General features: G+C 36.1%; 1 protein-coding gene across 1 annotated transcript; it reads right to left on the bottom strand.

Annotated features, from left to right (window-relative positions):
* Window positions 1-5,008: 5,008 nt before the first annotated feature.
* On the bottom strand, window positions 5,009-8,588 carry LOC102916905 (olfactory receptor 4S2-like). Its single transcript, XM_076568682.1, has 2 exons — window positions 7,153-8,588; window positions 5,009-7,011 (listed from the first exon to the last, which is right to left on the bottom strand). The coding sequence occupies exon 2, from the start codon at window positions 6,985-6,987 to the stop codon at window positions 6,034-6,036; it is 954 nt and encodes a 317-aa protein (XP_076424797.1). The 5' UTR covers window positions 6,988-7,011; window positions 7,153-8,588; the 3' UTR covers window positions 5,009-6,033.
* Between the last annotated feature and the right edge of the window lie 5,373 nt (window positions 8,589-13,961).

The following is a 13,961-nucleotide window of genomic DNA, read 5'->3' as shown; positions in this document are numbered from 1 at the left end:
ATAGGAACAAAACATGTCAAGATCATGATTCAGAAACCACAGAGACAGCTGACCAGAGCTGGTGGGAGCTCAAGGGATTGACAGCTGGGGAACCTGCATGAAACCAAACTAGGCCCTCTGAATGTGGGTGTCAGTTGTGTGGCTTTATCTATTTGTGGGACCCTTGGCAATGGGACCAGGACCTATCCCAGGGACATGAACTGGCTTTTCAGATCCCATTCTCTATGGTGGGATGCATTACTTAGCCTTGGTGCAGGGGTGAAGGGCTTAGTCCCCCAAATTGGTATGCCAGACAGTGTTGACTACCCAAGAGAGGCTTTACTAGAGATGAGGAGTGAATGGGGGGGTGGGACTGGGGGAGGTAGGTGGGAATGTGAGAAGGGGGGGTGGAACAGTGGTTGGTATGGAAAACAGAAAAATTAAATAAATAAAAAAGAAAAAATAATAATTTTTACTGATATAAATTGTTAAGCCAAATGAAATTAAATTGAAAAGGTACAAATGTAGATGTTTCCTTATTGTACATGTTAGTCTTCAGAATAATTTGAAGACTAAATCTTGGAATCCTTGAAATAATATGTCTGTAAACTAGGAAACATATTACACTATCATTGTATCACTTTGTTTTCCATGATTTAAATTTGAAAGCAAGAAATCCTGATGCAGTAGTGGCATATATGTTACTGGAGTAGCTAACCATTATTTAAAATAAAAAATAAAATGAACCCCATGTTTGACACTGGTAATGCGACTAAGAATCTGAGGCTATATAGGTCATGGACCATGGGTTAAAGCTACTACAGTTATTCTGCTTAGGGAACATAGCAATAAATTACTCTTGATGACCTACATACTATGATACTCATATAGTGCCTTGCTCAACCCTCATCAGAGAAGCTACATATTGCAGTGGATGGAATTTTACACAGAGACTGAAAACTGAAAAAAAATTCAGAGAGTCAAATTTTTGATCACTTAGTCATAAATGGAATGCCTTCATCAAACATCAAACATCTCTCCTCATAGGTGACAGAGGTGCTGAGAAATCCAAAGAAGCAGTGTCTTTCTGAAGCCACAGGAGAGATCTTCATATGAACTCACAGAGACTGTATGAGAGTACATTGGACCTGCACAGGTTTAAGTCAGATGATGTCTCAGCACCGAGAAGAGAGAATGGACACTTGTCCCCACCTCTAATTAAGAAACTGTACGCAATTGATACCACATGACAAATGGATAATCAATTTACTTCAATAAATTGTGACTGTGTATTTCAATTACACTCCCCATTCCCAGGAATAAAAAGAATGTAATGTATTTACAAATTTATAGAAGTCTTGTTTCAAGGTACAATATGAGTGTGTTGTGTATTTAACTGTGTGTGTGTGTGTGTGTGTGATAGAGAGTGAATGTCTGTCTATTTGTGTGTGCATATGTGTTAGCATGTTCTTCCTCTTCACATTGTCTTTATTCTTAAATCCTAACTAGGGAATATCTTTAAAATAATGCTATCATGATTGTTGTTATGGCTAGAATATGTGTGTATGTATCTGTCATATTTCAATATCTGCCAGTCTGTCTGTGTCTATCTATCTATCTATCTATCTATCTATCTATCTATCTATCTATCTATCTATCATCTATCTATATCATTATACAAAGAGAGATACATGTAAAATATACGTGCATATATATGTGTGTGTTAGATAATTTACCAGTTTTGAGATTATATTCCATAGGTTTTTGTTGTGTGTATGTGTCATTACTCAGAGCCTGTAGTAACATTAGAATAAGTAGAGAGAAGCCACACAGCAGAAACCCTCTGACATTAGGAAGATTCCACTTGTGGCTTTACTATCACTATATTTTTAAAATAATAATTGAACACTTTTGAAATTTGAGGGAACAGTTAATCTTGAATCCTAAGAATTATAATCACTTTTTTTTAATGCAAGATTAATATGATTATCGAATACTATGGTTTTGATTTGAGATAAGTGTGTCTGAGAACCACCATGTGACTATTGGGAATTAAATGTTGGCTCTTTATAAGATCAATGAGTGTTCATAACTGCTGAGGCATCTCTCTAGCCCAGCACCATTTGAATTTGAAATGTATCCTATAGGCTCATGTTTTGAATGCTCTGGATCAGGCTTCAGTGCTGCATTGAAGACTTTGGAAACTGTGATTTGTGGAACCTATAAGAAGTATGTCATTAAGTTATGGACTTTGAGTTTATAGCCATTTCTCCTTTCATTTCAGAGATCTTTGGCTCTGTCTGATACCATGTGAAGATGCAGGCTCATGCTTCAGACTCCAAAGACAGAATTTCTTCTACTGCTATGCCTTCCCTGCCTTATGGTAATGAAGTCTCTCTGAAACCATAAGCCAAAATACCCTTTTCTTCTTAAAAATGCTTCTGTCAACATTCTGTCATAATAATGGCAAAATCTGTTAATATAACTTATATATGTTCCTAACCCAGATATAAATATCTAGAGTAGAATTTAATGGTGTAAGGAATTATGGTAGGAGATTGAAAAAAACAGATCAATATAATTACATTGCATATTCTTCTTATTCTTGATACAGAAATAGTTCTACCTCAGGTATGAATTATTTTAGGGTTTTCAGTATAAATAGGAGAGATTAGCTGGAGCAGATATAGAAGTATTTTAATTAAAGGTATATTGTAGCAATGTGGATAGTGGTTTCTTTTTTGTTAGTATACATCAACACAGCTGTCCATCATTGATATTGTGCCTAAATACTTATGAAGATCATATACAGAAAGGGTCTGAAAAGGCTGTAAGCATTCAGAGTCATGGCTACCAGGATTCAGATCTCAAAGAAGAAGACATGAAGCATGTTGGATATGCAGCCATTGCTTACAGTCTCTTAAGACACTGACTTTTGTTGATAACTCCTTACATCACCATCTTGTTCACTCCAAGGACATGCACATCTGAGGTCTTCCTCAAATTTCTCTTCACCTGTAATTCACATATCACTATTCCATTTATGTTCTTTTAAACTACCATCTTCATTTATGTCCTTATGTTTAGTTCTGCCTATGATGACAAAGCACTTGTTTTTTCTTATATCATGATTGTCCATATTAGATGGCCTCACTTTCGTTCTGGGAATAAAAACATGATGAATGTCATGTAATATGGGTGGTGCCCAAACTGTTGGAGCTCTTTGTGGTATCTTGTTCTAGCTATTCAATCAATGTCTACCCACCATACAATGGTACAGAAAAAATGGTAAGCTTTCAATTTGTAATCTTCAAGAGAGGTGATAGCTAGCTTGTGCCTACATATTACTTTAACTCTTGAGGCAGTGCATAGGAAAAGTGCACTGGAGGATCTTCAATCTCATGTAGGACTGACACATTTGAGCTGCTCCTTTATGGACCCATGCACAATGAGCATATGATATTCCTTCTAGGGCAAATTGTAAAAAAAAACATATAGCTCTGTCTTTCACAGGTGTATTGAAAGAATTATTGCCCATGAAAGGAAAGAGGTTATAACTACTTTCATTTGAGGTTTGCATTGAACTTTTAAAAAAATGTAAAACAATGTGCATGTTGCATATGATAACCTTTTCAAACAAAACATATTTCTGAAATTGTAATTCCATGAAAACTATATGCCTCTCACACATTACCATTGGGAGACATTGCAATTAATTATCAGTTCTCTAATTATGGTATATTCCATTAATTTATCATTTCAAATCAGATGATGAATATCTCTATTTTTCAAGTTCACAATTGAGACTCTACAATCCCATTTAAAAAGTCTTCATGAGTTCTCAAGTGTATACTCATGTTGTTGTTTTTGCTATTATTTTGTGTTTTCTTTTACAAATGTGCAGCATAGGAAGTCTTCAAACTGGTGTAAGATTCTAAAATTAGGAAAATGTAGACATGAATAAAGGACAGTTCCTTATGTATAGTTTGTTAATCTTTACTGAACATGGATCATAGAAAACAATGAGTTTTTTATGCACCTGTTAAGCTGTGGCAATGTCTCCTTCACCAAAGCCTGTCCTATCCTTACGTAGTAAATAAGACCCTGTGGCAAAGAAACCACATTCTTACACATATGTACACATGCACAATAACTGTGGTGATGGATATGCTAATATATTTGCTTGTAATGTTCATTCTTCGTATTTTATGTATATTGAACCATGTATACACATCAAATAAAAACATTTTATCAGTACTACACTAAAATTGGACAAGAGACATAAAGCAGGTAGAACTAACTTAATTTGGAATGTAGGCTAATATCTTCAGAACACTATTTAGTATTTCTTTCATTTCTCCTTAGACCTTCAGTGAACTAGGCAGGATCTCTGGGTATATTAAGCCTCAAAGCTGATGAGCTAGGGCCCAGAGAGTGAGTTCGAGTTCTCTGGCCTTCAAACGTGATATTTCTGATGCTCACTATCTGTACCACAGTCTCCTCTACAAGAAAGATGACTTGAAAGCCCTTCAAGTATCTCCATCCTCTGTGAAAAAGACACATTTAAAGGTCAGGAACTAATTTGCAAAAGGGATCCACAAGATGACAAAGATTTTAGGTAGAATTTGTTTTTTATTTCTAAAAGACAGAACTATTTATGTCCTGCTTAAAAAAAATAGGGAATTTAGAACTATAACAAGAAGAATGAAAAATATAATGGAAAGGATGCAGGAAGATATAGTCGTTTCAAATTCTATTTACATAGAGAGAAAGAAACCTTTGCTGGGAGTGTCTTACTCAGGAAAGTGAAGGAAAGCAGGAAACAAGGTCTCATTCTCCTAGGCTGCCCATAAATTGCTATGCAGCTGAGATTGACTCTGAAATCTGGATTCTCATCCTGACTCCCTCACCCCACCCCCACCTCCGCCAGGCCCACATACACACATACCTCTTAGTGCTAAGTTTTCAGGCCTATCCAGTAAACATATTGTTTATTTTGTTAACATTTAATCATATGAATACACCAATGTTATTCTTAGGCAATACAGGCTTTCCAGGGAGTAACATTTATGTTCCGTTCTCAATATAATTAAAACTTATGTATAGGAAGAAATAGTAGCTGGATAGTTTTATTTTAGCAAAATACAAGGAAACAATGGTAAAGGCACATTTATACTCAATATTTACTCTAGTAAAATAAATATCAGTGTGTTGATCCCAGTAAAGGGAAATGTTATACTCAGAGATCTATCTAAAATGATAATGGGATAAATGGAATGGTATCAGAAGAGAGATGTTACAGATCAGTCAATCTAATATTCTAATTGCTGGACTAAAAGAAAATGACTAATAATGAATGGAAACACTATTTAGCAAAACCAAATGATTAAAACAGATTTTTTTGTGTTCCAAATATTTTTTTTACATTCTTTGCTAGTTGTACCACAGTTTCAATGTTGTGAAGCTTGATATTCTTGTTTTCTGAAATCTATTAAGAAGATATTGCCTTGGATGTATAATCCTTTATGCAATATACATACATTGAAGGCTTAATAGGTAAATATTTTTTTCTCATTTTTTTAAGACAGGACTTCTCTATGTAGCCCTGGCTGTCCTGACACTTGCTCTATAGAATACATTGGCAAGGAACTCATAGAGATCCCATTGCTTAGCAGGTGCTGGGATTAAAGGCCACCTTTAATGTGCCACCACCACCCAACTTAAATACCACATTTCTAAACCCTAGAAACAGCCTTAAGTATTTCATTGTCATGCTCTCAACTTAAAATAATTAAGTAGGAAGAAGAGACAGCAATAATTTTATATGACTCTTATGACTGAATAAGGGAAGTTGTTTTTACTCACATTTCTGAAAATTACCTGAACATAAATATGAGAGTATGATCATGATTATCATACCTTACTTATGTATAACCCAGTGCCCCATCATCTCTCTCCTGAATCCTGTGAGGTTTCTGTTATTGTTTCACTAAGCAATGGCATTAGTCAAGGCTGAAGAAATTGAAGTTTGCCAAGTTAAATGATAACTCTCAGCTATTTTCCTGTAGTCTGCCAGGAAACCTTTCTAGCCCACAGTTTCCTCATTGCATTCTTTACTTCTGCATTTCTCAGAGTGTAAATCAGAGGGTTCAGCATAGGAGTGATAATGGTGTAAAATACAGCCACCATCTTATCCTCTGAGAAGGTAGTGTCAGGCCGCATATACATGAAAGTACAGGGACCGAAAAAGATGATGACCACAGCAATGTGGGAACCACAGGTGGAGAGAGCTTTGCGTCTTCCTTCTGCTGACTGCTTTCTCAGAGACACCAAAATAACTGTATATGAGATTAGTAAGATAACAAAACTGCCCAGTGCAATGGTACCACTATTGGCTGTCACAACAATACCAACAATGTAGGTGTCTGTGCAGGCAAGTTTCAAGACAGGGTGTACATCACAGAAGTAGTGATCAATCTCATTGGGTCCACAAAAGGGGAGCTGTACCACCAGAGCCACTTGGATAACGGAGTGAAAGAATCCACCCACCCATGTTCCCAGCAATATCTTGTTACATCTGTCCCGGTCCATGATAGTCATGTAGTGCAGGGGTTTACAGATGGCCACATATCGATCATAGGCCATGACGGTAAGAATGAAGATCTCAGTGCAACCAAGAAAATGAGCCCCAAAGAGTTGTAGCATGCACCCCACATAAGAGATGGTTTTTTTCTTCACTAATAGGTCAACAATCATCTTGGGTGCTATGACTGAGGAGTAGCAAATGTCCACAAAAGATAGAAAGTTGAGGAAAAAATACATGGGGGACTTGAAAAGATTGCCAGTGCAAACTGTGAGCATAATGAGGAGGTTTCCCAGGATTATGAGCATGTAAAAGAAGGAAAACACCACAAAGCATACTTCTTCAACTTCTGGGTTCTGAGAAAGACCCAAGAAAATGAATTCAGTGACATTGTTTACTTCTATGGGATAAAATCTTGAAGCCATATTCCCAAAAGTACGTTAAATTACCTGAAATAAAAATGAAAAAGACCATCAACATTCATTTCTCTTTAACCAATGAAAAATTAAAGTGGCTGGACTTGGAAGGTGAGCCCTTATGTCTTCCATACTCAGGCTTCAGTTTAAATGTATCTCTTCTGATAAGCTTACCTCAGTGTTATATCCCCATGCTCTTTTGAGTTCAGATAAGAAGTGAAGTCCAAAGGCATAAGGCCAATTCTTCCAGACTCATATGACACCTGAAGAACTCCCTCCTCTTCTTTGTAAGGTTTATACACAGCTTCTAATGTACTTGGATCTTCTGTATAAGATAAACAGACTTCCCTCTGAAGTATCAGCAAATGCTTGCTGCATTTTTTATATGGAAATGAGAATGTTTTCTCAGATTTTCTCTGCTTCACACTGCCCAGTCTCAGTGTCACATCTGCTCAGAATTTACAAGTAGCGCAGCCCCAGTGACTTCTTCAGACTTCCCTTCCCCTAAAAATTGGGTCATCTTGAAGTGAAATTATGGCCTCTCATCTGACCTCAGAGTTCAATATCATTATGTAGTGTTATAGAAAGAGTCTTAAATTAGACATATTTGAACTTGTAATAATCCCACTTTAAGCCAAATGAATCAGTTAATTTTATGAGACCTCCCTTAATTTATTTGTAATATAATAAACTTTTAAGGTATTATTATTTTTCATAAATTGTCACTTCTACAATGAAAGTAAATCATTCCTGTAAGCATAGAAAAACCACAAAATCCTGAAGAAGAGACAAAGTTAAGAGAATATGCATCAATATGGTAATAATTAATGATAATAGAAGAATCTTCTGTAGATGAAGCCAGCTCTGCCAGCTTGATCAAGATCCCAGATAATTTCTTCAGCTGCAATAGGGGTCACTCCAGGATTACTCCATAATTTCCTTAACTTGATATTTAAATGCCTATATGAAACAAAGAGAAAAACAAAAGAAAAACAAAAGAGGAAATGCTCTGCACTTTAACATCAGCTTTTCTTCATGCATCCTCATATGTCCTGTTTCATATTAGCTACACCATACTGCTTTATGTGGATGACTTTGAATTCATAATTTCTGAGAGAGGTTATCATTCTATTGGGCTGGAATGACTCTCCAGAGAGGACAAATTTGATTTCAATAGAAGTATCTTTAGCAGTAGAGTTACAGCATTCTAATGGGTATCATTGATATGGGAAAGCAAACGTAGATAAGCTGTGATTAATAGAGGTTTCAAGATCCTTTCTCAAATCAATGCACAGCATAAGTGATCCCTGTGGTGGTAAGCTTGTGAATGCATCTCTCAAGGTCCACTATGTTTAATTCTTTCAGCCACAGAATGTTGCAAATTCAGCTGTCTTTTGCAGAAAGAGCAGGCCAACCAAGAGATTCTGATAAGCCATGTGTGCTGTGAGTGTTCAGGTATTTGTCCTAGAGTTGTAGAACAATCACTATACATCTGTCTCCTTTTGTGTATTGCAAATAAAAGGGGAAAGTGGACAAGGGAACAGTGGTCTTCTAATCAGATTTGGAATTAAGTTCAATCCAAAGGTTTTATGAACTGATTCTTTTGGCATCTTACTGATTTTAAAAATAGAAATTATTCAAAACTAATGAGCTCCTACTTGAGAAGTTTAGAGTAACTATTACTGTTCCTGTTGATTTGTTTATCTAGAACAGATAGATACTTACACACAAACTTGATACTGTTCCTGCACTGTCTAAAGCACTGAGGAGGAGGGGAAGCACTCTTTCTCTAAGACAATGTGCATCTAAAAACCTCCTTCTCCATTTTTCAACATTTCAGACTTGATGTTCATTCCAATGACTAGCATTTTCTTATTACCAGTTATAATTCACTATCTCTAAGGCACCATACATACAGATATGTCATTCTGTTAACATTGTCATTATAATCTCATACTTTCTTTTCTTAAAAATACAGGGTATTTAAATTTTATTATAAATGGAAAACAGTTGACAACCCACCTCCTTCCACAAACTTCATGTCCTTAGTTTGAGAAGAAAGACAAATCTTGCTGATAATTTTCAAATGGGCTTGGACTCACATGAATTTTTTTTCTTCTCCTTAGATAGTGTAGTAATCCTAAGTAATTATAAATAATGATGATCAGGGAATCCTTGTTCTCCTAAAAATAGGATGACAGAACTTAATCTTCCTTGTTTTAGATCTTCTCATTTACCGAAATCTGCCTAGGCATTATGCCTTTGACAAAAAATGCGCCTTCTTCTACTTCTTATGTAGTCTAGTTAAGGAGAGGGAAAAAAAAAACTGTAATGACCTTGGGGAGAATATATTCCCAGAGACTTACTCTATGGTCAAAATAACATTGCAAACCTAAAAAGCACTTTAAATTCTAGTTTCAGTTAAAATTAAAGCTAAGTGACTATTTTAAAGTTAAAGCTTAATCAATGCTCAGCTCATAGCCATAATCCAGAAAAAAAGTTTAAAAAATTAATATTTTGATTATAACTTTATTACTTAAATTAATATACATTGATACATATATTAAATAATATGTTTATTATATAACCCAATTTATCTTATTGTTTAGAAGAATTGCTCTATTTCTAACAAACTAAAAAAGCTATATATAAAGAAAAATAAGTAGAGAAATATTCACTCTTTTTTTTCCTTCTTTTTTTCTTTTGTTCTTTTTCTTATTTTTTTCTTTTTTTTTTTCAAGACAGGGTTTCTCTGTGTAGTTTTGTGCCTTTCCTGGAACTCACTTGGTAGACCAGGCTGGCCTCGAACTCACAGAGATCCGCCTGGCTCTGCCTCCCGAGTGCTGGGATTAAAGGCGTGTGCCACCACTGCCCAGCTTTGAGAAATAGTCACTCTTAAAGTACTTGGCCAAACAAGATAATACACCTTTAATCTTACCACTTGGGAGACAGAGTCATACTGTTCTCTATGAGTTCAAGGCTATCCTGGTCTATATAGAGAGTTCGAGGTCAGCTACAGCTACATAGTAAGACCCTGACTCTGATTTAAATGAACAAACAAACAAAAGAAATAAGGAAGACTGGAGACAGAAGACAGATTTGGAGCAGAACTGAATTGCAACAAACTAATTCACTAGAAAACTTATGAGTGTATATACCCACAGACAGCTAAGTGTCCAACAGTACCCAAGATCCATTAAAAAGTGATTGACAGAAAATAAAAATAATACAGAGAATAAAAAAGTACAAAATAAAAAAAAATACAGCTTTTGTCAGAGTTGTGGGGACCCTCAATGACAGCTTAATTTTCTCTTTGGTTCACATGCAAAATATCCATATCATAGGTGGCAACTAGGAAAGAGCTTTGTTTGTGGAATAAAAATGATATAATTTTATGTGTCTATTTTATTTTTGTAGTATAATGTTTTGGAAATTTACCATGCAGTTGCATTATGGGTGACTTGTTCTTATTTAGTACCAAGTGATATGCTACTCTTTTATCATTACCTTGTAGATATTTGGATATTTGTATTGCCAGCTTATGACTATTATGAATAATACTTCTGTGAACATTTTTGTGCAATTCATGTGCACATAAATTTTCAGTTCTCTTGCACTGGAACATAAAACTGTAACTACTCTACACTACTGTAAAGTGTATGCAGAGAGCCTAGGACAGTCCCATGCAGGCTCCCTCATTGTCAGTTCAGTCCCTGTGAGACCCTATGAACCCAGATTAGTTGATTCTGTGAGTTTTCTTGTAGTGTCCTTAACTGGCTCTTACAATCCTTCCTCTTCTGTAGGATTCTCCAAAGCTCAGCTTAATGTCTGCCTATGGTTCTTCATCTGTTTCCATCAATTGCTGGATGAAGCTACTCTGATGAAAATGGGGCTAAGCATCAATCTATGAGTATAGCAGAATATCATTAGGCATTATCACATTGGCATTTTTTCCCTCCTGTTGTGTTTGTTTGTATCTTAGGTCTCTGTGTCATCCAGCCTGAGGTTCTAAGCTATGGAATAATGCCTTTGTATACTGGATTAATAAAATGGTGGTTGACCAGTAGCCAGGTAGGAAGTATAGGTGGGATAAGCAGTCAAGGAGAATTCTGGGAACAGAAAGGCTGAGTCAGGATTTGCCAGCTGCCACCCAGGGAGCAGCATGTAATGGCACACAGGTAAAACCACGTAACATGTGGCAACATACAGATATTAATAGAAATGGGTTGAATTTAAGTGTTTGTGCTAGTCAGTGATAGGCCCGAACTAATGGCCCAGTAGTTTTAATTAATATATGCCTCTGTGTGTTACTTGGGTCAGAGTCACTGCAGACTGGGCAGGACACAGGAAAACTTTCAGCTACAGGTCCTGGTACTTCAGGCAGTCAGATATAGGTTTATTTGTGCCATGGGTGTTAGTCTAGACCTGTCATTAGTTAGCCACTCCCTCAATCTCTGGGTCAACCTTTCCCCAGCACTTCCCATAGGCTGGACAGGCTGTAGGTCAAATGTTGTGTGGCTGGGTTGGTGTCCCAATCCCCCTTCTTGAAGTGCTGCCTGCTTACAGAAGATGGCCAGGTCAGGCTATGTATCAACTATTGCTAGGAATCTTAGCTGGAGTCATCTTTATAGATTCCTGGGAGATTTTCTTGCATTAGGCTTTTCCTTGATTTTGAAATGACTTCCCTTTTTAGTAGTCTCTTTCGGTGGTCTTGTCCTCTGCCCCCACAACCTGATCATGTTCTCATCCCCACTTGCTACAGTCCAATCATGAAATTTCTTCTATTTCCCCTTCCCAGGGAAATCCAGGCATTCCCCATGAACACTCTTTGTTATCTAGTTTCTCATGGTCTGTGGATTATAGCATTTTTAACTCTTGTGGGCGGCAAGAATATATTATAGAGATTCAGCTGTGTATTAAAGCTATACTTTGACAAGCCAAGGGTCAATCAAAAGGCAAGCCGTTTATTATGAATGTTTGATACTATCCAGGCTTTAATATTTCAGCTGTTTTCTACTATGAAATTCTTGCATGCCCAAATATTTCCAAATCTGTAGAGGGTAAGGAGATCTTGGGTAGAGATTTCTGAGTGCCGGGAGTAGAGAGTAGTGGAATGGAGAATGAGGAAACAGAGGACAAAGATGAGGTTGGAAGCATAGGAGTTTAGTCATTAGCAGGACTATGAGCTAGGGAACTGGACAGAACTGAAGTTATGGGAACAGAATTTCATCACAGAGAAATAAAGTAGACAGATAAAGAGCTTGATGTATATATATATTTATTGTCAATCTGAATGCCTAACAGCTATAGCCATTTTGATAGAATTTTGTCTTTGAGGAATAAAGTTAACAGATATTAGTGCATAGTGTACGTAGATTTTTTTCCCCTCAGATATCTCATACCTGACTTAGTGCAATCCCGAAATCCTGAGTATTCAATAATTATCCTGTATTTTACAGCTAATATCCACTTATGAGTGAGTATATACCATGTTTGTCTTTCTGGGTTTGGGTTACCTCACCCAGGATGATTTTTTGTAATTCCATCTATTTGCCTTCAAATTTCCTGATATCATTGTTTTTAACAGCTGAGTAATATTCCATTTTGTAAATGTATCACATTTTCTTTATTATTCCTCAGTTGAGGGACATTTAGGTTGTTTCCAGGCTTGGGCTATTACCAATAAAGCTATTATGAGCATAGTTGACCATGTATTCTTGTGGTATGATGGATCATCCTTGTGGTATATGCCTAAGAGTAGTATAGCTGGGTCTTGTGGTAGATTGAGGCCCTGTTTTCTGAGAAACTGTCATAAAATCTTAACTGAGAAAAAGCTTGTTGTGTTTTATTTTTCATGCATGCTGACATTTTAAGCAATTTTCCTAATATGTGAGAAAACAATTGTGCCATTTTTTAACATGGACTTCAAACTTGGCATCATCAGTTTTCCAGTATGGTCTTGAGCTGTTTATAATCCTCCCTTATAATACCTTTATTTTCTATAGAATCTAAGGATGTAATCTTTCACTCTTCATATATTTAATGTTTTTCATTTTGTATCAAAAACAAGTCTCCTTATTGCATTTGTTTGTTGCTTATGTGTCTCTTTGTGTGAACACACACTTGCCAAGGTGTGCAAATAGAGATGATTGGACAACTTTGGAAATCACATATCTCTTTTCACTATGTGGGTCCAGAAAAAGAGCTTAGGTCATTAAACTTGGTGGTTTGGTTCCTTTACCCATTGAGACATTCCACCAGTCCTGAGGTCTGATCTTTACACTCTGTGCATTTGACTATGTGAGTCTACTGCTATTGTGAGCATTAGCTCATCTTATTAATGACTCATCCCTTCACTTACAGGAAGCATTTACAGAAAAGTTTGCTTTTGAGTTGTTTCAGGACTGACTTATTTTTTTAAATATTACAAACAACCACTTCTGATGCATAGAAGACAGTATTTGATTAGATTAACCAATGGTGATAATCTGGGTGTTAATATTGTTAACATAACCATATAAAGTATTCCAGGGAGGTTGTTTCATTTGATTTGTCATTGTCTCCATTGCATATGTGGATACTTCCAGAGTTCTCTGCTTTTTTACCCCACAGAATTGTTAGCAATGTTTGTATTCATTAATATACACCATAACCAATTGCTTCAATCTTAGACATGCTAACTTGCTTACATCTGCATAAATCTCCTATTTTAGTCATCCTAGCAATTTTCTCTGAATTTTTCAGTCTTTTCAAATGAATACATTCTACTTTATATCAGTGATATACAAAGAAAGAGTATTGAAATATATAGCAACCCTAAATGGAGTGCTACAGAAACACCCTGCAACAAGAGACTTGAGAAGATTAGACTGTGACTTTTTATTACAACTTCATATCCATTAGTGAAAATAACAGACAATTCACAAGCACAAGAAATGATTCTCACAAACTATTATATAATAAGACAATAGATTATAATTTAT

The sequence above is a fragment of the Peromyscus maniculatus genome, chromosome 4 (genome assembly GCF_049852395.1).
Source record: "Peromyscus maniculatus bairdii isolate BWxNUB_F1_BW_parent chromosome 4, HU_Pman_BW_mat_3.1, whole genome shotgun sequence".
Classification (NCBI taxonomy): Eukaryota; Metazoa; Chordata; class Mammalia; order Rodentia; family Cricetidae; genus Peromyscus; species Peromyscus maniculatus.
Note: the sequence above shows the minus strand (reverse complement) of the source record. Positions and strands in the feature narration are given on the sequence as shown.

Excerpts from the sequence above, each read along its gene's own strand:
- LOC102916905 (XM_076568682.1), bottom strand. The coding sequence starts at position 6,987 with ATGGCTTCAAGATTTTATCCCATAGAAGTAAACAATGTCACTGAATTC.